This window comes from Lottia gigantea (genome assembly GCF_000327385.1).
Source record: "Lottia gigantea unplaced genomic scaffold LOTGIsca_57, whole genome shotgun sequence".
NCBI lineage: Eukaryota > Metazoa > Mollusca > Gastropoda > Lottiidae > Lottia > Lottia gigantea.
The window spans coordinates 872819-896642 of record NW_008709945.1 but is presented as its reverse complement, the minus strand read 5'-3'; the positions used below and the strand labels follow the sequence as shown (position 1 = coordinate 896642).

The 23824-nt window shown below is 31.8% G+C and overlaps 4 protein-coding genes across 4 annotated transcripts; 2 read left to right on the top strand and 2 right to left on the bottom strand.

The window, feature by feature from the left end:
* Positions 1–4104: 4104 nt before the first annotated feature.
* LOTGIDRAFT_97481 (hypothetical protein) lies at positions 4105–5675 on the top strand (the record flags this gene model as incomplete). Its single annotated transcript, XM_009063366.1, has 3 exons — positions 4105–4239; positions 4744–4839; positions 5592–5675. Coding segments are annotated over 3 exons (315 nt in total), but the record flags the coding sequence as incomplete, so codon positions are not given.
* A 1583-nt stretch (positions 5676–7258) lies between these two features.
* On the bottom strand, positions 7259–10711 carry LOTGIDRAFT_234962 (hypothetical protein). The gene is made up of 10 exons (XM_009063365.1): positions 10683–10711; positions 9910–10407; positions 9706–9721; positions 9488–9548; positions 9173–9256; positions 8899–8965; positions 8573–8677; positions 8309–8383; positions 7972–8089; positions 7259–7769 (listed from the first exon to the last, which is right to left on the bottom strand). Exons 2-10 carry the CDS (start codon positions 10339–10341, stop codon positions 7642–7644), a joined length of 1086 nt encoding a protein of 361 aa, XP_009061613.1. The 5' UTR covers positions 10342–10407; positions 10683–10711; the 3' UTR covers positions 7259–7641.
* A 249-nt stretch (positions 10712–10960) lies between these two features.
* LOTGIDRAFT_234961 (hypothetical protein) lies at positions 10961–13455 on the top strand. The gene is made up of 3 exons (XM_009063364.1): positions 10961–11110; positions 11920–12049; positions 12378–13455. Exons 1-3 carry the CDS (start codon positions 10973–10975, stop codon positions 12479–12481), a joined length of 372 nt encoding a protein of 123 aa, XP_009061612.1. The 5' UTR covers positions 10961–10972; the 3' UTR covers positions 12482–13455.
* Positions 13456–14525: 1070 nt separating this feature from the next.
* On the bottom strand, positions 14526–23808 carry LOTGIDRAFT_219908 (hypothetical protein; the record flags this gene model as incomplete). Its single annotated transcript, XM_009063363.1, has 17 exons — positions 14526–15056; positions 15286–15463; positions 17019–17158; positions 17478–17553; positions 17778–17966; positions 18202–18264; positions 18529–18621; positions 19007–19120; positions 19844–19951; positions 20320–20478; positions 20806–20961; positions 21134–21224; positions 21483–21709; positions 22060–22179; positions 22453–22533; positions 23397–23456; positions 23695–23808. The coding sequence occupies 17 exons, from the start codon at positions 23806–23808 to the stop codon at positions 14923–14925; spliced, it is 2103 nt and encodes a 700-aa protein (XP_009061611.1). The 3' UTR covers positions 14526–14922.
* Between the last annotated feature and the right edge of the window lie 16 nt (positions 23809–23824).

Genomic DNA, 23824 nt, shown 5'->3' with positions numbered 1-23824 from the left:
ACGCCCGGATGTGTTACTATAAATAGAATGACGTCATACCTTTAAATATCTTCTAGGCTAATACGTTTCTTCAGTGCTTTTAATTTCGGAACTTCAAATCTTCGAATCAAATTAAGAAAATATCAATGCCAGGATATTGACATGTTTAATTGCATATATTTCCATGGTCACTTATAGCCTCTATGAATAAACAATGAATGAATATTGCCAAATAAAACGGGTTAAAATTACCCGTCGGGTAGCCTACTGAGAACCCAGCTTGTACTACCTATTAGGCTTACCCATTTGGTACGAACAATAGCTAATAGCTACCCAGGAAATGAACCATTTAAAAAAATCAAACTCACATCTACTAATAAGACGGCTCACGGGATATCCATTTGATGATACAAAAGGTATCCCCAAAAAGTAATTTTCGAGTAAAAACCTGGGTATGAAAATAGAACTTGCCATCATACACAGCACAACTTCAAAACGATTGCCAGATTCATATTGAGACAGAAGCCAGAAAATCCACTTTTATTACTTTAAATTTCACAATTTAATGAAATGTAGATGTGTTTTGAGATGTTGTTATCAGGGGGTAGGATTTATGATAATTGTTAATATGCTGTAGACATAATAACAACTTAGGTTCACGAGGATCCTGTTAAATAGAGCTGGTCACTGGTCAAATCTTTTGGCATTGGTCTTTTAGGCATACAATTACAGCGTCTTAATTTTCAATTTGGAATTAATATAGGCTTTTGAATACTGAATAGTTTAAATTACTTAAATCGCCGATGAAAGTTTCATTTTGAATAAATTAATGGTACGAGGTGCTCAAACACAGACAGTGTAGTCCAAATTTCAAATTTGGGAGACCTATAGGCCTATATCAAATATTTCCAGTCATTAACAGTCATCGTCGTAAATTCTCTTTAATGATATATTTATATTATTTTTTTTTATGATATTGGGGTATATTATAACTTTTTTGAATTTCATTATAGGCCTAATCATTTATAATCATCTATATATCCTTGTCATGTTATTTTCTTGTTTGTTTCCGGGCGCTATGTCATGAAGGTATTATATTGTATATAGACACAGCTTTATGGAACAACAATCACTGGTTGTTCCATAAAGCTGTGTCTATATATCGTACTCACAATTGCTAAATGCCATTCAAAGACTTTATTATATTGTAATTGAGTAGATCATTAAGAACCTAAACACTAGTCTACATATAATTATTCCGAATGCTTTGAAATGACCATAGTTCGAAAAAACAAAAGGAAACAAAAGAAATCACTCCGTATTATTCTTTATTCTACATCAAATTTGATGCAGTATATAATTAAGGCAAACTCAAGCAAATAGTTTAATTATTGTGATAAATATCATGGAATTCAGAAGTTACAAGATTCGTAATATCGCTAGCCCTAATGTTAATTCGATCCCATTTTTTCATTCGTATGCTTTAAATTTGCTATTGAAAAGCGAAACTAGGCTTTTTTGTCTATATTGTTAATCTAATTATAAGTGCGTCATTTCAAGGTATATTTCCAAATAAACGTTTCCATTTCATTAATTGAGGCCTACTTCTTGGAGGTGACAAATTTTCCTTAATGTAAGGAATATTTACATTCTATAATCTATATTTCAAAACATCATTTATAAAACGAGCTGTCCCATTCCAATTATGAAGTTGTTTGAAGTTATTTGTTATGATATTATCACATCGTTCAGAAGTCTACACATATTAAGTAGGCCTAATGTAACAGGCGACAGTTTTATCAACAATTGAAACAAGCAATATCTGAAACAATATCGCTTACCTATAGCTAATGAAAGTTTCTGTACAGTCTACATGTCGTATCTGTGGGCTGGCAAGACATTAATTGAATGATAACAAAATTACACCATATTTTCATAAAGTTTGGCTATTTGAATTAGTCATCTTACTATCGAAACCGTGTGATACATTGAAGTAAACATGTACGAAATTTACCTCGTATATCTTTATAGATACGTAAAACAGAATTCGTTTAATCGCTTCGAAGCCCAGCTTCAGTCAACGAATATAGGGATATACTTCATCCAATTTAAATTTGATTTGAGGTGGATTCAGAATAACTTGCTCGAACGCCAATGACCAATTTCAAAATGATTACCCACCCTGTTCAGTTCCCGGATCACCAACTTATTCATGGAGAATCTGGTTGGGCAAGAAATTTGATTTGGTATGTTAAAGGGATACTACGTCTTAGAATAAACATAAAATTTGAACATTTTAAACTTGGTCAAAAAGAGCATATATTCATCAGTAGATATACCCGGTGTCATAAATGACATAACAGGATCCTTATATAATTCGATAAATCCAAAAAACTTAATAAAAATGCAATTAACTATTGAAAAACGCTTAATATTATGATTAAGCGTTTTTCAATAATGACTTTGTTTTATGAATTTTCCAATTTTCTAGATTTTACAGGAATTCTGTTGTAACTTTATTACACTAGGTAAGTTCACTGATGAATATATACTCATATTGACCATTCTTGAGAATTAAATTGTATGTTCATTCTAAGACGTAGTATCACTTTAAAAATGTGTAGTGTCGAAGTTATATAGAAAATCTTCCAAAGGCTTACATTATGTGCGGCGTAATAAATACCTTTTCGTCGATGGCCGAAAATATATTGGTAGGTGTGTAGTACGACTTACATTATCATTACTCTTTACAACAATTTGTATCAGCTATTGGTTTGTGATAATTTGGTGTGACATGCCTCTATTTATCTATGAGGGATACAGACATCCGATACGTATATAGACTATACATCATTATCTGTAAGGTTTTCGGTGATATGGTGACTAACACACGGTCATTCTGCATTCTTCAACATCTTGGCCTTTTGATTTCTTTGAAACAAATTTTAAGGGGAAACATTCTATTGTTGCTACTTTGCATATTACATTAAAAAATCTCTTTATCGAAATTACTGTAATCGATTACTTTCGTTTTCATGAGATAACAAATTTAAATGGCCACTATTAGCCCTCATAGAATGATAAATGATAATGCCCGATTTTCATAAAAGCCTGAATAGGCCTTCGTAACTTATTTAGATAATTATCATTTTAGCCGTTCCCTAGAATTGACCAATCCTAGAAACTTTCATCAGTTCTATTTATAACTTCCAGAAGTGACCACAAGTTTTATTCCTGGAACCTGGCGTCACCGAAACGGGCTGATTTATTTTCTTTAAATAAACCTTACATTAAACTTGGCAAATACTACAGGTGGGTGGGAATATTATTAGCACAGATCTATGGATACTGTTTTAAAAGCGTTGTATTGTCGATCTCGAAGATTGGTCGGGGTGTGAAAATTCGCTTGAATGTTAGAACAAAAATATACACCAAAGAATATGGTTTGGGGGTTAAAGGATCTGAGAATATGATATGTACGAAAATATCACAAATTTTCTTTTTACATGACCAAAAGATACGCGTGTTTTGTATGCAAGTTTTCCAATAGGTACCGAGCCTGTAAAGTTGGAGGGTGTGTGTTGGAGGGGTACCTGTGTTTTATTTGAAATTTTTTCATCAGATACCCGTAAGCCTAAATACGTTTTTTGTGTAGTCAGTAGGCCAGTAGGCTATACTACTATACGCTTATGCAACACAGAATTTTTATTCAACTTTTAAATAATCCAATTCTCATATCCTATGTGCGTAGGAGTAATATGAAATTCAAAGTAAAGCGTATAACAATTAGTCTCATTATTGTCAATTTCCTCCAGTTTTAATTTATTGCTGGGTGATTATACCAGGATATTATTTTATTCTCGCATCAAGACTTACATAATAAAGCCTTTTAGCCTATTGTATGCGTTGTTTTAATGTTCAAAATTATGCATGTTATATAAAGAAATATTAGATATTCTTAATCCTCGCTATAATCAACAGTTTAGTGTTTGTCTGAAGTTGAAATTAATTTCAATAAGTACCGTACATTATGAACTTCGAAAGAAGTAAACCCTCGTAGAAATTGGAGGACATGTTTAAGATAAAGAAGTATGCCAGAAAGGAAAAGATAACTCATCTGGCAACATGGCAGCGAAAACCGCAGGCCAAGGGGTAATGAAAAAGATTATCCCAAAGGTAACACATCATCCATTTATGAAAACAGATATCCCTGCTGCTATGGCGTCGGCTGCTCCACCACTCGGCCCACAACTTGGACAGGTACAGTACAGCATTTATATAGAAATTTCTCTTGTTCAGAAAGGTCATTTATTTCAATGGCTCCAGACAACAAATAAAATATGCTCAAGGGTTACACCGGGAATGGTAAACTGTCCTTTAATAGACATTTAAATAGATTTTGATGTGTGTGCATCATAAAAAAAAAGTGGAGTTGTGACAAAATTTCAAAAACATTTAAAGGTCAACAGGCCAGAAATTTGTCTTAAAACCAATCAAGGAAAATGTCAAAGAAATAATTTTTTAATAAATTTAAATGCTTGCCCTGTTGTTCTTTGGTTTTTGTGGTATTTTAATTGAACTTGGATAAAAGCAGACAATATGAAAATTAATCATGACTGACAGATACTTATTTTAAATTAAGGTAGATACCAAACTCAAAATCAAAATCTGGCACCATAGAAAAAGTCAGGCCTTATGATGGTGTTGGCGTTATTATCATTTACTCATTTAGTTTCAATTTCATGTTTCTATTTATGTTTGTAGAGAGGCATTCAGATTGCAGCATTTTGTAAGGAATTTAATGAAAGAACAGCAAATATAAAAAAAGGAATTCCTTTACCAACAAGAATAACAGTTTTTGTAAGTATTTAGTGTAGGAAGTGACTATTATTAGGACAGTCATGACTTGTTTAGGGAAAAGTAGGGACAGAGATATCTTTCTTGAGTGCAGCTGCCTGTAGGGTCTTTGTTAGGCTCAGTTTTACTGTAGAAAACAAAAGATAGGCTATGTGTAGATTTGTATGCAGCAATCTAATTAAAATAAGAATACAATTTCATCTACAATAGAGTCTGAAAAAAAATAAAAAATCAAAATTGTAATCCAATTTTAATTAAATATATAACATATTTAACATATGAAGTCTTTAAATGGCATTTAGCAATTGTAAGCACAATATATAGACACAGCTTTATGGAACAACAATCACTGGTTAAAGTTTTATGCAACATTTTGATGTGTTTCTCCTTTCGTCCCCAGGCACATGATGTATAGGGAAATACTTCAAAACGTTGCATTAAACTTTAACCAGTGATTGTTGTTCCATAAAGCTGTGCCTATATATAGACTACACATATCTTTATTTCAAATTATGGATGTCGTAACAGAATGACTTGTTTAGGGTAAGGTAGGGATGGTCATATCTTGCATTTGTTGAATAGATTGTAGTTGCCTTGTAGTTGTTTATATTGACAAAATACTATCATAGTAGTCAGGTACGAAGTTGGATTAGTGCAAGTGGAAGCTATCCTATAAATGTACCCAATACAAAGTGTACACAAAGTCTAGAAAACCTCTAAACAATTAATCTATATATTCGGTTTGTATCTTACAGCCAGATAGAACATTTGTATTAGAAATTCACAATCCACCAGTATCCTTTTTCCTGAAACAAGCTGCAGGCTGTTTGAAAGGGGCTGCAAAAAGTAAGTTTCAATCTTTTGTTGTTTTACAAAAGTTTATATTTGAATCAATGAAGGGTCATTATCAATACCGTTCAGAAGTGCAAAGACAGGAATGCCCATTATGATTATTTTCAGAAATATTGTAGGTTTTAAAGCATAAGAGTACAGCCTTTTTACATGCATATAGTTCCATATGTTATAATGCACTGAAGATTGAGCATTAAATATTATACATATAGAAATATTAAAAGCTTGTGTTATAATAGATTCTAGAAATTCTGATTCTAGCTGCAGCAGATGATTTTGATTGCCCTGCAAAAGAAATGTATCATTTCGTGGTATTATGCAAATTGCAAATATAGAAATATAGAAATACCACTGTTCAAATAGTGCTCAATACATCAAATGTAAAGTGATATAGAAATATACTACTGTTCAGATAGTGCTCAATACATCAATTGTAGAGCGATATAGAAATACCATTGTTAAGATAGTGCTCAATACATCAATTGTAGAGCGATATAGAAATACCACTGTTAAAATTGTACTCAATACATCAATTGTAGAGCGATATAGAAATACCACTGTTAAAATAGTGCTCAATACATCAAATGTAAAGTGATATAGAAATATACTACTGTTAAGATAGTGCTCAATACATCAATTTTAGAGCGATATAGAAATACTACTGTTAAAATAGTGCTCAATACATCAATAATTGTAGAGTGATGTAGAAATACTACTGATAAAATAGTGCTCAATACATCAATAATTGTAGAGTGATGTAGAAATATTACTGTTAAATTAGTGCTCAATACATCAATAATTGTAGAGTGATGTAGAAATACCACTGTTAAAATAGTGCTCAATACATCAATAATTGTAGAGTGAAATAGAAATACCACTGTTAAAATAGTGCTCAATACATCAATTTTAGAGCGATATAGAAATACTACTGTTAAATTAGTGCTCAATACATCAATTGTAGAGCGATATAGAAATACCACTGTTAAAATAGTGCTCAATACATCAATAATTGTAGAGTGATGTAGAAATACTACTGTTAAATTAGTGCTCAATACATCAATTGTAGAGCAATATAAAAATACCACTGTTAAAATAGTGCTCAATACATCAATAATTGTAGAGTAATGTAGAAATACTACTGTTAAATTAGTGCTCAATACATCAAGCATGTATTGGTATAGTGTTTTGGTAAAGCAATAATTTCTGTCCACATCTGGGACCAATTTAAAACATAACATGAATAGTCCATCTTATTTTTAGGTACTTTAAGAAGTAATTAACACTATATGAGTCTGGTTTTGTATAGTATCAATTATTGTTTATTCTACCCTAAAGAAGTGGACAGCTCGTGTTTATAAATATTGAATTGGACCCTTTTGTGCTCAAATATTTTGACTTTACTGAAATGTGGTAAAAAGAAGTTTTTTCTTTAATATAGTACCATATAAACTACAAAGAGAGAGCTACGAATTATGTTAGTCAAAAAAGGATCATAGTTTCATATTTTCTCTTCAATGCGCGCATGGATTCCTTGCTCTGTTTGTCTTGGAACAAAATAAAACTAAATATCTTTGTTTTAACTGTTTTATTTTTGATAAGAGTTGTACAGCCATGATGGTAACTAAACGGATTTATGCAATGTTTTAATATCTAACTGTAAATGCAAGACAAATGTTTCCCAAGTTCAAACATGAATAGCTATATCAAGTCAAACAGCTGCCAATTTTCCCACATATTTCTTTCACAAATAAACTGAATTGATGGTCCATGTCTATAAAAATAGAAAGATATTTTCTTGCCATCTGATATCAACCCTTTTGCAGCTTGGATTCATCTCAGCATTCTCTTTAAAGACTTCACAGCTTATAACATTGCTATTTCTTATTTTAATCATTGTCCATATCAAAAGATATGATTTGAGTGTATAAAAAAGTTCGTCACAAGCTGAGAAAATCACATATGAAGTTTTTTCTTTTCCCTTGATGCATTTTTCTTCCGTCGTTTAGCGAGATATTTTTCAAGCCCTCCCTTTTCTTTTAATTCCTTGTATTTGTCTGCTAATTCTAGTTTCTTTACATCAGCTACAATAGACATAAAAATAATTCATATTTCTTCTGTATTAACTTTAAAGCAAAATGTATAAACTTTATAGGGAATATAATTTGTACCAAAAATGACCTGTAACCAAACAAATGAGAGCATGATTCCAATGCTTTAACTAACTGAGCTACAGTCTGCTCTCCTTGATGAAACATCAGTTCAGATATTTGTTAAATTTCTTACATTGCTTTAAGAAGTAAGGTTTCTTCCCATCTCGTACCAATTCCCTTTCTCTTGTCTTCCATTGGTTCAATAAACTATTCGTCTTTTCTTTCCGTTTACTCGAGTCCTCTAATTGTTTCTAGATAAAAAGATCACAAAAAAATTCAAAATCTTACCATTGTTTCTAAAAGTAAATAAATCATTAACAATAAAATTTTATCTACATTTCATGTCTTGATGCAATAAAGAAGAAGCTCATTATCCTTCTATTTTTTGGACAAAAAATACAAATACTAAAAGTGCACACAAAAAGTGTAAAGTTATCAACTAGAGTATGCCTTCTTTTTTCAAAACTTACATATCTATTGGCTAAAGACTTTAATTCAGATTTTCTTGATTTATCTTTTTCTTTTTTCATTGCTCTTACAATTTGCTGAAATAAAATAAATTAAAATAATTGTGATTTCATGTCAAACAAATCATCACATATGAAAACTTTACGTCCATATAGAACGATCAGATTAAGTAACTAGTTAATGCTGAAATTAAGTGTACAACCACACGCAGTAAATGAACATCAATGCAACCGCTATTCAAATTTTTATTAAAAAAATTAACTAACCTTTTTCTCTTTTTGTTTCATTTCTTCAAGAAAAGCATAAGAATGTTTGAATTGTTTCTCATCAAATGTCCCTGACAAATCATCAAATCTGGGATCTCTGTTTAACTGAAATAAATATGTATTGGGGCATTAAACCCATCATAATGAAAACCACATGTGTTACCTGCTAACTTTATAATTTGTTCATGTATGGGGATGACCCAACGCCACACTTAGACCATCAGTCTGAAAATTGGTTTAAATCATTTATTCTTCTTCTCAGACCATATACATCTTAATCTATCTGTGCTATAATCTTCATATTTAAATTAAAATACTATAACTACCTTTCTTTTCACTTCAATAACTTTCCTGAAAATTGGTACCCGTTTCTTGGACGACATTTCTTTGGGTCTGAAAAACATGAAATCAACCATATTACAGGTGCCCTGGGTATGCAGATCCTGATGCCGCAGCCATTGCTTCTAGAATATGCATGATCACCTATCACATTATTACTAGTAAATATTCACAGGCTTGTTAATACAATTCTAACCTTATACTCCCCATTTTTCTAGATCTTTGATCTCTCATATATGAACCAATATGAATTAAACCTACCTGTTTTTATGTTCCTTGTCAACTTCTGAAGCTGTTTGTATTGTTGTTTGTTTCTGTTTACCACTGTTAACTATTTTGTTATATCTACCAAAAAAAAAATACAGAATGAAGATCATAGAACGCAAAAATTCTTGAAAAAAAATCCACTTCAATGTGAAGTAAAGTAGCCTTATCATTTAATTATCATGAAAATGTCACAGTTTAGTAATAAGAGTGAAAATGTTTATGAAATGTTATGTCTACTATGTTGTAAACTTGAAAACATAATCTGAAATATAAAGTAAGCCAACATCATGATGTCTATGAATTACTCACATTTTGGAACCCAGTTTGTTTTTCAATTTCTGACGATCTTCAAAAGACATATCAATTAATTCTGAAAAATGAAGTTCAATCATATAACAGCTTCAATGCTTCACCTTAAAGAAAAAAATAATGAGATAAATGCCATCTGCCGTATCAAATAAATGCATTGTATTGGGTGCCACTTGAAACAGCATTTTAATGATTCATTTCAAATCAAATTCACTTACCTTTTCTAACTGTGGCCTGAAAAAGACAAACAGATGTGACCTCAATAATAATGCAAGAATGATATGAACAGTTGCATTTTAATGCAAATTTATTTAGAGACATTCTTAACATACCAGACAAGGAATTCATATGTTCAATCAGACGTGAACTGGCAAATACAACTAAATCAGAAACCTGATTCAATTCTTCCAATTTTTACTTACATAAGGGTCAACCTCATTTGATTCTTCTTCATCTTCAATGTGTTCTTCATCAGAACTTTCTAAAACTGTCCTCTTCAATTTGTTATACTCTTCTTCGACTACTTGGCTGTCTTCTTCTTCGCTAAAATCTTCATCAGAACCCTCTTGATCGTCCTCTTCTTCTGACTCATCGCCTATATCTGATTCTTCTTGATCTTCACTAGCCATGCCCCCATCATCATCATCATCATCACTTACCAAGTTTCCATGTTTATCAAACCGTTTATGTTTTATACCCTTCAAAGATTTTTTCAAATCTTTTCCTAAATCATCAGAATAATCACTATCATTTTCACTTTCTTCGTTCTGTTTCTTTATATTTTTAGTTTGTGTTTTAAATTTTTGTTGAAATTTGATCAAGTCCTCATCTTCACTATCAGAACAAGGCTCCATTTCAATAGATTTAACAGAATCAATTCAAAAAAATTTCTTAATTCACTGTAACATTACATGCCAGTCCTGAAAAAAAAGAATTTATCACATGTATGTATAAGTATTGTATTGGAAGGAAAAAATTAAGCCCTTTAATAAAAAATTGAAATTAACATATTGAGAATATATGTGTGGTCTGAAGCAATAGTAAATACTAGTAGGGGAGGTAAAAATCAAACCCTCTCCATTTTCCGTGTGATTACAATTTCTTTAGACCAAAAAACTAATAAATAATGATTCAGCAAATTCAAAAATTGACACAGCATCAGGATAAAACAAAAATTTAAACTTTAAAATCTAACACAATACTTAAATTCAAGACAAAACACACGTGTATTTGTTTACAATTTGTACAGCTTTCTAGAAAGGAGGTAGTTTTAGTCGATGATAAAATATAAAAAGAAACGAAATAATTTATATTTCTGTTATTTCATATCAAACAACGAAAAACGTCAAGGAAATTCAAATATTCAATGTTTTCAACCTAAACACATTATGAAGTTACACCATTGTTCAATTGTTCAAAAATGATAGCCATTCCCAATCTTGACAAAATCCAAGAAAACTTAACTCTTGTAAACTGAATTGGAAAATGGCTGAAGCTGAACCACAAAACGAGCCAGACGTTGTTAGAGAACCATACCAGCAACTAGCTGCAATTAGACATGAATACGATGCTCTCGAGAAACTGGCTGAAGATGTTCAGAATGATGTCAAGGAATCTCAAAGGGTATTTACCTAGTATTTATATTTGTGACAGGATAGTAAATGAGTAATGAGACACTCTGTCACCTGACTAAAACAAATCTCTCTTCTTCTTTGTTGTGTCATTATTGAAATTAGGCCTATTGCGGATTGCATGCATGCTGACGATAGTTCATTTATTTTTGTGGAATTAGAAGTATTCAGTCATCCAAAGGGTATTCAGTCAACTCGTCTACATGGCAACTTGTCGACAGATAACTTGTCAACAACCTCGAGTTATCTCACTCGTCTACAACACTGAGTTAACTTGTCAACATCCTTGAGTTATCTTGTCAACAAAGTGAGTTAACTCGTCTACAACACTGAGTTAAATTGTCAACAACCTTGAGTTATCTCGTCAACAAACTGAGTTAACTCATCAAAAACCTTGAGTAATCTCTCGTCAACAACCTTGAGTTATCTCATCTACAACACTGAGTTAATTCGTCAACAACCTTGAGTTATCTCATCTACAACACTGAGTTAACTTGTCAACAACCTTGAGTTATCTCGTCTACAACACTGAGTTAACTTGTCAACAACCTCGAGTTATCTCGTCAACAAACTGAGTTAAGTCATCAACAACCTTGAGTTATCTCTCGTCAACAACCTTGAGGTATCTCATCTACAACACTGAGTTAACTTGTCTACAACACTGAGTTAACTCATCTACACATATTTCTGTTGGTTATCCTGACAGGTATTTCATGGATGTAATTCAATTCGTTCTTACTTTTTCTTAAATAATTAATGCTGTAGTACCGTTATTTAATATATTAATTAATTCTATTGCAGGAAGTAGAAGAAATAGAAATGGAAAATAAATGGTGCCATGATGAAGCTGGTATCAGAAATAGAGCGTCTGCAAGTCAGGAAGCTGAAAGAATTATAACACAAACAAATAACTACCCAGATCTTATACAGGGTATTGAAACTTTTAGTTTTCTTAAAAAACAGAGAAATTATCATTATCATTATCACTATAGTATTCATACAAGTTTAATAAAGGTTTTCAGAAATATTTAGGGCTAGTTAACTCTTTTGGAACACCTCATGCCACTCTATGACTGGGTCCACATAGAAACAGAAATAATCATTTCTGAGTCTTCAACAGAATGGCTGATCAGTCTGTGCTCAATATTCAGATCACCTGATCCCTTTCAGAGAGTCCACATAGTTAATGTTGTTTATTTGGTACATTTATTATTTGCCAAGTACCAGCAATTGAAACAAGATTGTAATTTCATTTCTAGATATAATTGGTAATCTAAATCAGAAGAAATCAGAACTACAAGCCACAGTTGCTGACCAGGAGAAGAAATTAAAAGAATCAAGTCCACCCACAGAATCTCTATAATATATCTGATTTTTTAATATAAGGGCTTTATTCTGGAATACTTCACTTTGATAAAATCCAATTGATGAGAAATACAGTCGGCTGACGGGAACACTTATATCATCTTTGTTAATTTTTCGAGAATAAGGCCCTTTGTTTTTTTTATTTAGTGTGTGCTATTCCAATAATTATTGATGCTACATATTATTAGTCCAATATTTTTAACTTAAAGCTTCAAAGGGCATTATTTGATAAAGTGATGCAGCTCTATTGACAAATAAAATAGTGGCAAAAAATAGAAAGGATGATGCAATATCTTGTTACGTCTAGTGCAGTTAGGCTTTTTGGTGCAATTTTATACACATATCATCTTTCATTCAAGAGTGTGCGAGCAATGATTTCTAAACCTTGATATTGCAAGCACACATTCCCACTTGATTGGTTATGGAAAAACTTGAATTGCAAAATATTGCTTCAAGATAGTTTTGAATCTATTTTTTTGTAACATGCAGAGATTAAGTTTAATGGGTGCAGAGGTTGACAAAGAATAGTTTTAGTTTTAAACAAATAGTTTCCTATGTTTTTTTTTAATATTATAATTTGTTGATTATGATTATTATATTATTGACAGTGCTAATGGGCAACATCAAGTATATCATATACTGCTTGATTGAGATTTCATCAAGTTTGCCTTTTCTAGTCCAGATTTGTTTTTAAAGGAATTTTTCATTTATCATGACTGACTCTGCAATATTTCCCTTTTATTGTCTACTTATTTTGCAATTTTGACTGCCAAAACTCTATTAGATTAACCATATCTCCGTCACATAGTGATTTTTCGATGTGAATATTTTTTATGTCACTGTACTATTTTGTTTAAATTATTTTACCTTCATCATTCCAAATTTATTATTTTTATTTTGCTGTGTTTATAATAATAACGATAATCAAATCTGAATACAAAGAATATTACAAAATAAATATTATTTCATATGATTGTTATCTTTAAATAGAAGAGATTGGCAATTAAGAATGTTATGTTGGAATATGGAGTGCCGCAATCGAACGGTACCAAACTAGATTATGTCACATTTAAAATATTCCCTTATATTCCTATCTCTGCCATTTTGAATTCTGTCTATACCTTTTTTCGGCACACATGGAGCAAATTCTGAACACTGTCTTAGACAACATGTAGTCCTCTAACCAAGAAACCAAACAATCCTCTACACTTTAGATTGGACAGATGGTTGGTGCATTCTTATAAGTCACAATGTATATGTTAAGTGATCATATAAGATATACCTTTTATTTACAATATAATATAGATCTTCTATGTAATGATACAAAACAACAATATATCATTTTTAACAATATCACACCACACAATAACAAATCTTATAGCATTTTTCATAACAGTCAAGCAGAGATATTTTTTGCACACCCTGCAAAGTGTCAAATTCAAAACATAAAAGGTAGTTTCAGTAGTAAACTAGTAATCAACACAATGTAAGTTTATTCTATATAGCTTCTACCTAAACGTAAAGTGGACTGCTTGTGTTTATGTTTTGACTCTGACCCTTTGTATACAAATATCTCAACCAGACTATACTTACTGACAATTACTTATATAATTATGTTAACACATTTGCTTATGATCAGTTTCAGAACATTTCTTCAATGGGCAATGCTAATATCATTTTCTCACCAATTTTCATTTGCTGTTGATAATTTCTCAAATCAAACAGACAAACTTATAGTAGAGTCAAATATGAAATTTTGTTATCAACTATATTCTATTAATTTTTGCAAAATATCACACCATTTCCAGCATTTTGAAGGATTCATGAATACAACAAATATAGCAAACTCAAAAAAGTCCTCACAGAATTACCAAAGTTTAGGATTGGGAGACATGAAACAGGGGTGAATAATTCATTACTGGGGGAGAATTGTCAGGAGATTGTGTAGGGTTACTGAAAAGAGATTAAAAAAATTTTTGGGAGTTTTGTACATGAACTGAGTTAGCCAAAGCCCAATAGAGGATAAAAAAAGGGAGGGGGGGATAAAGTGGCAATGTTAAGGACACTTCAGAAGAAGAAGAGGGTCAAAGTTTTTCAGGGAGAGATACACTTTTATTGGGGTGAATGGATCAAAGGATCTTGAATAGAGGGGTAAGTGATATTTTGGAGGATTTAAAAAAAGAGAAAGAAAAGTGGAGTACAGAAAAAGATGAAAGAAGATCATCAATAACTTCAACAGTGAAATCAATTTTCAGAAGGAATTAGTGCCATTTAAAAAAAAAAACCTTCAGACCATGATTTAATCAAAGCAGCAAAGGGGAGATACTTTTTACCCTAAACAGAAATTATTATTAGAAGTGAACAAAGCTCTGATACGAATTTGGCAAACAATGGATAATGAAAAATCAACAAATGATAAATAAATAATATAAGTTATTGCTAGGATTGAGGCATTTTCTTTGCACCTAGTTTCATTGCACCTTTTCTTGCCTCACGTTTTTCTTGTAGCTCTTGTTGACGCTGCTTCTTTTTTTCTTCGCGCAACCTCTTTGCTTCGTCTGTAGATGTACCTCCTATAATGAATAATTTGGACATAAAACATTACAAACTTCATTATATTAAATGAGCTGTTATTTTTATTTGCCACCAATCTTTCACAAACTACAGTGAGTCATAGTTTCGCTTTGAGATGTATTTATATGTCACTTATCATGTGACAAACAACTGTATATCAAATAATAAACACTATTTGGTGGAATCATAAGACATAGAATACTTGCAGAAAATAGGTAATAGTCCTACCTGAGACCCAGCTGTCATCAGTCCAATTATCACCATCACCCCACCCACTATCATTTTGACTCCAATTATCTGTAGTAAATTGACTAGAAGAAACAGCTGTCTTGGGAGGAGTTGTCTTTCTTTCTGTTTGCCTGGGTGGTGTTGTCTTTCTAACTGGTGTACCCTGTCGTGACCTCGGCTAAAATATTTTTCAATTCTACATTATATATTTGTAAACAAATGATTTGTCCTTCTGTGGTGATGGGCTATATCACGTAGTGTGCTCTGAGAGATAAAAAAGTTGAGATTTGTACAGGTTCTGTCTGTTCCAATTCAAGCGTTCATTCATGAAATGGTATGAAACTGAATATGTCACATTCAAAATTTAGCATTATGAAATCACCAATCAAGCACCATCAATTATGGATCTACATTTAGAACAAAAACATACCTTATTTTTGTTGGAAGACATATTTTCAGAGAAAAAGTCATCACCTCCAGAAGATGCGTTATCCTGTCCCCAATCATAGGAACTAGCTGTAGCCAGGCCAGTGTCTAAGGTACTGGAAAACTCATCACCCCAATCTCCCCAATCTTTATTAGATTTACCTCCCTTTGTCCCAGTACCGCTTCTACTTTTATTTGACTGAAATGCAAAAGATAAAATGAAAATATGATGAATCAGAACAAGAATTAATTTTAGATATTCTAAACCCTACAATCAAATTCAAAGAAATTTCGAACCTTTTAGTAGAGTATATTATAAAAATTGTCTTGTGCACAAATTGTGATAAAATAAGAATTAAACAAAGGATAAAATCTAACGATCCATGTAATAAGTTGATAGACCCAGTTGCAGAGTGGCATCAAGTATCATAAGAGGATGAGTAATAGTTTATATATTTACCTTTGTATCTTCCAGACTCCCCCAATCATCATCATCATCATCATCCCAGCCAGTGTTTTTACTGTCAGCATCTTCCCAGCCTGTGTTTTTACCAGATGATACACTGTTGTCTTGTAATGAGACTTCTACTTCTTTACTAGTTTCCTACAAACATAGAACATAATACTACAGTCAAACTATTATGAACTTAGCTCATAGATTACCATATATGATATATGCTAGTCAAGGGTTTTAAAGTATCCTGCAGACAAAACAGTCACACACAGACCAAAAATTAAAGATGCTGGGCTACTGAAAGTATAGTGAAGCATTAATCATGAATATCTCAGGTTTTTGCAGCTTTTCAAGAATAAAACAGACTCTTAACAGTTTGACAAAAAATTCACCCTAGCACCCTGACAATTCAAGAAATTCTAGAAACTGACCTCTATATCACCCCAACCATCATCTTCCCATCCACCATCTTCTTCCTCTTCCTCTTCATCAGCTCTTGTTTCATCTACACCTACAGTTGGTTGAGTAGGAGTTTTCTGCTCCTTATGACTAGAGGACACTGTTGATGTGGGTTGTTTTGGGGGACTAGTTCGATAACTGTTGCCTGGAAAAATAAATTGACGTCAAACAAAAAGTCAAATTTGTGGTAAGGTACCTTGTTAACGAAAAATAGGTTATGCTGCTAAAAACTTTTGCCAAAATGCAAATAAATGAGCTAACATGTTAAGCTTTACAAATCATTAAATGACGGGGCTAAGTAGGGATCCCAGAGTAAACTCACAGGCAATGTTAAATAATAAGAAAATGGGGGCCCAAAGTTAGTAGCATTTAGCTCTAGCTGTAAGAAATCCACAGAAGACAAGTTCTTACCTGAAGTATTACCAGCTTTAGTTTTACTGTATATTTTAGAGGTCAATGAGGTCATGCCTGTAACCGCCCAGCCAGCCCAACCACCAGAACTATTGTTACTACCCCCAGTTAACACTTCTCGTTCTAGAAGATAATAAAGCAGGATTTAAACTTAATTTAAGAAATGAACTCTTCCTATGAGACATATTTAGTTTTGTACTCATAGAGGTACATGTGTGGAAGATTTCAATTGAGATTTGACACACTATATCCAGCCTTAAATAAATGTTCAGCAAAAATTGAACATTGAGAATGAATCTAATCTAGTAGGAATGCTGCAAGCAAATCACAAATACATACAATTTAGATATGCAGTTCCAAACTTTTTTTTAGGTCAAATACTTTTTATCACATGGTACCAACTACAATTTGACAATTTTTACACAAATTTTAATGTAATTACCAATTTCTTCCAACAATTCAGGATTTTCAGAAACTTTTTCTAACTTGGCAAGGAAACCCTTAATAGCTTTAAAACTCTACAATGAAATGGAAATTAAGATAAAATGTCCTTGATTGTTGTGATGATATAAAAAAATGAAGTGAAGTTATGATTGTAAGGAATCATCCTTGATTAACTAAAAAGATTTATAATTCAACTTTACTAGTCATAATCAGGCAAACATTTTTACGTGAAACATTATTAACAAATGACTCTTTCTGTAATAATATTATTCTTCAATTTTAATGAAATATTTTGTACCTGATCTCTGACACCTTTCTCTGGATCCATAGTCATGCTACAAAGTGCAGGTAACAATCTCTGAGCTATCTCTGATAAATTATAAAAATTCTGGGTAGCAGCCATAGCTAGTATACCAGCTTGTCGTTGTGGAGGAAATGGATCTTTTAACGCTCGTAAAAACGCTGAACACAATATCTTCTGTCTTATCTGAAAATCAAAGTAAGAATTGGTTCTAAAAGCAAGAGTGAGTGACAGTTTTGTGCATCAAATGTACCAACATAAAAGAAACCAACCCTATCTATATGATGAAATTATCAAAAGAAATACCCCCAAAAAACAAAGACTGAAAATCAGAATTGCAAGACGAAACTTGAATTCCAAAATGAGGTTTGATCAATAAAAGATAAAGACAATGTTTCAAAAAGATATATGAATTACTTACTGATGGGTTGAGATACATGGCTATTTTACCTAAACATACTGTAGTGTTAGTTCTTATACCACCCTAAAAATAATCATAAGAATTTAGTAATGTCACAATTCTTGTGAATGTACAAAACAATGTATCTATGACAGATAGAATAAGGAAAAGAAAGGAAAGATTAAGGATAACAAAAATGTAGGGCTAGAGATCTGATGACTGATCTACAGACTGTCTTCAAGTAAATATCCCATTGTTTACATAAGGCCAAGATAACACTGTAACACTTGAATCTCTGAGACATAAGTAGGCATTATCTATCAGTAACTTATATCAATTTTGTCTTACCTGATCATCCTTAGACTGTAATCTAGCGAACTGTTTCATCAATTCTTCATTTAAATTTTTATAGTTTAACTTACTAGCTAGATGTAACATAGCCTAAAAAATACAGAAAAACACTGGTATTTACAAGTTATCTAAAGAGCATAAGCATTGTGAAAATTAACCCCCACAAAAAAGCAATATTCGGTCACTAACACAGTAAATCATATTTCAAGTGAATAAAGTGAACAAAAACAAGTATTTACAATTAAATGAAATAACCTAAGGATTGCAAAAAAACATCTAAAAGATAACTTCATGGACACAAAAAAAAGTGATCGCAAATCTTAAACAGACATGTGTCACAAACAAACCTCCAACAAATTTATATTATTGGCAATGGAGAACTAAAAATATACACAGACATAGCAGAGTAAGCCTTTCATCAACATCATTGCTTTTTATGAGGGTTGGAGCATTGAGATTCACTTGATATGCTCACCTTAATGGTACATTCTCTAACCATTGGTACAGTGTCCATAAAACCTGTAGCTATATTAGGATAGATCTGATTATTAACTATATCAGTACTAAGATGTTCTACAAACAATTCAACCTGAAACAAAACAGATAACATTGTACAACTTTCATTTGGTATCAATATGATTTGAAAATGATATCTGAATCTAAATACAGAACATGATATCTGAATCTAAATACAGAATATGATATCTGAATCCAAATACAGAACATGATATCTTAATCTAAATACAGAACATGTTATCTGAATTAAAATACAGAACATGATATCTGAATCTTAATACAGAACATGAGATCTGAATCTCAATACAGAAAATGATATCTGATATCTGAATCCAAATACAGAACATGATATCTAATATCTGAATCCAAATACAGAACATGATATCTGAATCTAAATACAGAACATGATATCTGAATCTAAATACAGAACATGTTATCTGAATTAAAATACAGAACATGATATCTGTATCTAAATACAGAACATGTTATCTGAATCTAAATACAGAACATGATATCTGAATTAAAATACAGAACATGATATCTGAATCAAAATACATGTTATCTGAATATGAGTCTGATAATGAAATTTCTAGAATATAATATCTTAAGCCCCACAGAAATAACTAGATGAAATTTTAAGTCAATCTCTCAAACCGGCATCATTGACAAGGGGAATCTTAAGAAATAAAGGCCCCAGCTTCCAGGATAGCCATTCATCAAGTGCTACCACACTGGTCCCTAGCAATAAAGTAATAAATAGTTTTGTGAGATAAATAAAGGAGTAATCAAGGCTTACCTGTTGTAGTAGTTTAACTCTAGTAGATCTGTCTGGTACAGAAAATAACTTTATAACACATGGGACGATTTTCTTCTGGTATTCATCTGTATCCAACATTTTACCTAACTGAAGATACAATACAAATATTTGAACAGCATGATCCATTTAGACCAACACTTCAGATCTAAGTACAATCTGTTCTATGGCTATGGCACAAATCTAACATTCTGCAGGAATTTTTCCATGTGGCAATAAGTCATGATTTTCATTGACTTTGACTGCTTAAAACATTTTGCCTGTTGGTCATGATTGTTTTGAAGCCAAAGAAACAAACATCTTACCTTTTTCCTATGGCACTGATTTGCCTCATAGTACTGGCTGTTGCAAAATATCTATGCCTTGATGAAGTAACAGGGTTCATACAGAATGTCCATTTAAGCCTTGAACACCTTAAAGTAGTACACTCAAATAAGAAAATCAAAATCCGACTATACCTTAAACAGTGGTGTGAGCACAGATGATCCAGCATTACTATATTCAAAAGCATTGAGTAGTTGTGGTAAGATTTTATATTTACAGAACATAGGGGGAAAGGTGTCAATAGATGATGTCAAACTTGTAAAAAACTTAGTCTTTTCAGAGCTGTCTTTTATCTAAAAAAATAAAAACCAACAGAACTTTATTCAAGAGCAGATGAATAGTTTTGACAAGACTGGAATAAAATTGTCATTTTTGTAATGATAACCTGTCAGACATTAAAGATCTTCTTCCAATCAATACTGGCAAACAAACCTTACTCCTTCACATCCCTGAAATAACATACTGCTTTACAACTTGTTATAGTGTACTTTGGGATAAAGACTTATCAAGACTCTCCAATTGATTTTGCATCAAACCAAATCAAAAATCACATACTCTTCATCAATTCATGATTGATATAACTCCTCATATGAATAGTTATTTGCTTCAAAATAACTCACCTGGATTTCTTCTAAAAATAACATACTTTCAACAAACTGATTCTTCATAAAACCACCAGGTTTTCGACAGTTTTCTATCATTTTAGCTGGATTTGGACGAGTTTTAGGATTTGCTCCTACTAATTCACAATAACATGGTACAAGGCTTTTAGGTATCTGAAGATAAAATTATAATTATTTTGATAAACACAGCAAAACAGGTCAGAACAGTGCAGGAAATACCATAAATTGAGAATGCTCCTTGACAATCAATCAAATGTTTTGTTCTGGTTTTAGCCCATATACTGTTTTGATTCTACTGTCATAGGGAGAAAGAATGGGATCTTACCTTTCCTAATGTTTTGAGAGAAGATGTTTTAGGTAAAGTTCCATTAAAAGCCTCCCAAATCAAACATCCTAAACCCCACATATCACTAGACCTGCAGATCAACACACAAAATATACTTTCAAAACAAACTTTTAAACTTATATATGTGAATTGTGAATTATGAATTATAATTCGATGTTAAGATGAAATGAAAAAAAAAATTTTTAACATGCAGGGCTTAATCGCCACATGAGTGATGAAGAATTCAGTTAAAAAAACCTGAAGATTCAATTTGTAACCTCACATTGTATTTGCATCTAAATTTAAATAGCTTCTTCACAGTAGGTCTTATTAATGAAATATCACTTACCAAACTGCACCTTTAGGTTTTGATCTAGCTTCAGATTTTTCAGGAGGATCATATCTTTCTAAAGCTGGGAATATTTTAACTGGGGGGTAAGAATCTGGTCCCTGGGTAGAATACATGTACTCTACTCCCCCTAGTTTCCATTCCCCAGCCCTATCAACAAATACTGATGACAAACAAACATTATTATGGATCAAGTGACAATCATTCACTAAAAATGACAATCCTTTCTGAAATAATCAAAAAGTTATTATATTAAAAGCAAAGTAGACTGTTATTTTGCTAAAATAAGCAATTTTGTTAAGCACAAGGTTTTATGGTAATAAGGTAGTATTAAGAGTGAAGAAGTTCCTAAATCATGTAAAGTACTGGCCAAAAAAAGAGACCCGCTAGATATAAACCAGTAGTAGTTAAGGAATAGTTAGTATCAGTGATATTAGGACTTAAACTAAATGCTCCTGACTGCCTTCTCTACTAGTTTTTAACTAACTAAAATCAAGGAGGTCTATCTTGTATCAAATATTTGATCAAATAAAAATTCCATAATTATAATATATCAAGTAGGTTAAAAAAATCTTACTATTATTTGATGAAGACCCCAGGAAATGGCCAGCCCATTTTTACTATCTCCATCATCATTCTGTAAATATGTTTCTAATGGTGTAACCCACTCTGTTACTACATATAACACTTTATCAGTCTAAAATTACAAAATAAATGAATGTCTTACTAATTCATTCTTTCATGGGTCCTATGTAATAATAGATTAAGTTTCTTCAACATACTTTGTTTCAATGTTGCAGGTAAATCTTGTATCAGGTAAGCTTTTTGTATAACCACAGTGCCATATTGGAAATGTTTAAAATCATGATGTTCAAATAAATGAATTGAGCAATTTTACAATTATTGCATTCCTTTGCATTATTTTTAATTTTTTGTTTTGACTGAAATCATAAAATATATCTCTTATTACCTCTAAGCCATCTAAGAATGTGAGAAAGTTTGGGTGTCGAAGTGTTTTGATTCTCTTAAAAGCTCCTTTAGCTACAGTCAGCTGAAAAACAAAGACCTTAAATTAAAATGTATTTTTACACATGTTTTGAAAATCAAAGGAATTGCCCCCATTCTGTAATCTGTTATATATATATCTGATTAAATGTGAAAAAACCAAAAACTCATGAAAGGGCAGGATACTGGTATCACTATAAATACAGGTATACTATCTTCACTGTTAAAATAGCGCTCAATACATTAATTGTAGAGTGATATTGATATATTAAAACAGAACCTAAAAAACTTACTCAGACTTTCACAGTATGCTATCTTCAGACCTATTTTCAACCTGAGTCTCTACTGAAGTTGGACAAGTAGAACTTATTCTCAAGTCTACATTTTGAGACGAGTTCAGAACGGTATAAGGATTAATATCATTACTAATTTCAAATTATTAAAAAATACTGAATTGCATTATTGTGGTAAATGGTTATTATCATGACAGTTCAACAAACATTTTTCCAGACAAAATCACCTAGACAATTTTAACAAGTAACTTCTAATTGAAACAGATGTGTTTTTTATGCCATTTAATACTGGAGTGTTTTAGATCAACATTTATGGATTTTGCTTACATTTCAAAGTTTGATAGAACAAAAAATTATTTTAATTCTAAAACACAAAAAAAATCATACTAAATGATAAGGTGATATCAACTTGAATTAATATCATTCGGCTGTATAATATATTAAAGAGTGATTACCAGTTTGTACGGTTGTGAATATTAATGAAAGAGGTCATGAATAACAAACGCAGCTAATAACTCAGTTGCATGAGAGTTGTATTCGAAACTTATTGCTGTAATTGTTATGTGCATACCATACGCAACTGGTGTTCCCTATTGAGTGAGCTACAAAGTTTTACCTGAGATTCAGATGCTGCTTTCACATCAAACATAAAAATACTGACAGCTTCACCAGTTCCCTATAATTACATAATAAAAGTTAACCACCCTGTAATGGGTAAATAATGTAGATCTAGAATTAACCACTCACTAAAGTGTTTAATTTTAATGCTTTAATTCAAAGTATTTAAAAGACCAGAAATAAACAAAGTTGATAATATTTTCAAATCATAATTTTGAAACCTCGGACGCTTGGATGAAAGTAAGGTCTCAAATTTACTGGACAGTAATTGAAGTAAGACCCCAAGAGTTACCTACCCTTTTCTTCCCATTGTGGAGGGTCCAAATACTTTTGCCTTCTAATCCCGGCACTGGTTCCCCAATGTCATAATTAAAGTCTTTGGTGGGATCTCGGCTAAAGAAAGACCACATCTTGTCATTGCCAATA

Coding starts and splice junctions, on each gene's coding strand:
- LOTGIDRAFT_234962 (XM_009063365.1), bottom strand. CDS start 10,341: ATGGAGCCTTGTTCTGATAGTGAAGATGAGGACTTGATCAAATTTCAA. Junction 8,966..9,172: donor GACAAGGAACATAAAAACAG/GTAGGTTTAATT, acceptor CATGTTTTTCAG/ACCCAAAGAAATGTCGTCCA. Junction 7,770..7,971: donor ACCTTACTTCTTAAAGCAAT/GTAAGAAATTTA, acceptor TGTCTATTGTAG/CTGATGTAAAGAAACTAGAA.
- LOTGIDRAFT_234961 (XM_009063364.1), top strand. CDS start 10,973: ATGGCTGAAGCTGAACCACAAAACGAGCCAGACGTTGTTAGAGAACCA. Junction 11,111..11,919: donor ATGTCAAGGAATCTCAAAGG/GTATTTACCTAG, acceptor ATTCTATTGCAG/GAAGTAGAAGAAATAGAAAT. Junction 12,050..12,377: donor CTACCCAGATCTTATACAGG/GTATTGAAACTT, acceptor TTTCATTTCTAG/ATATAATTGGTAATCTAAAT.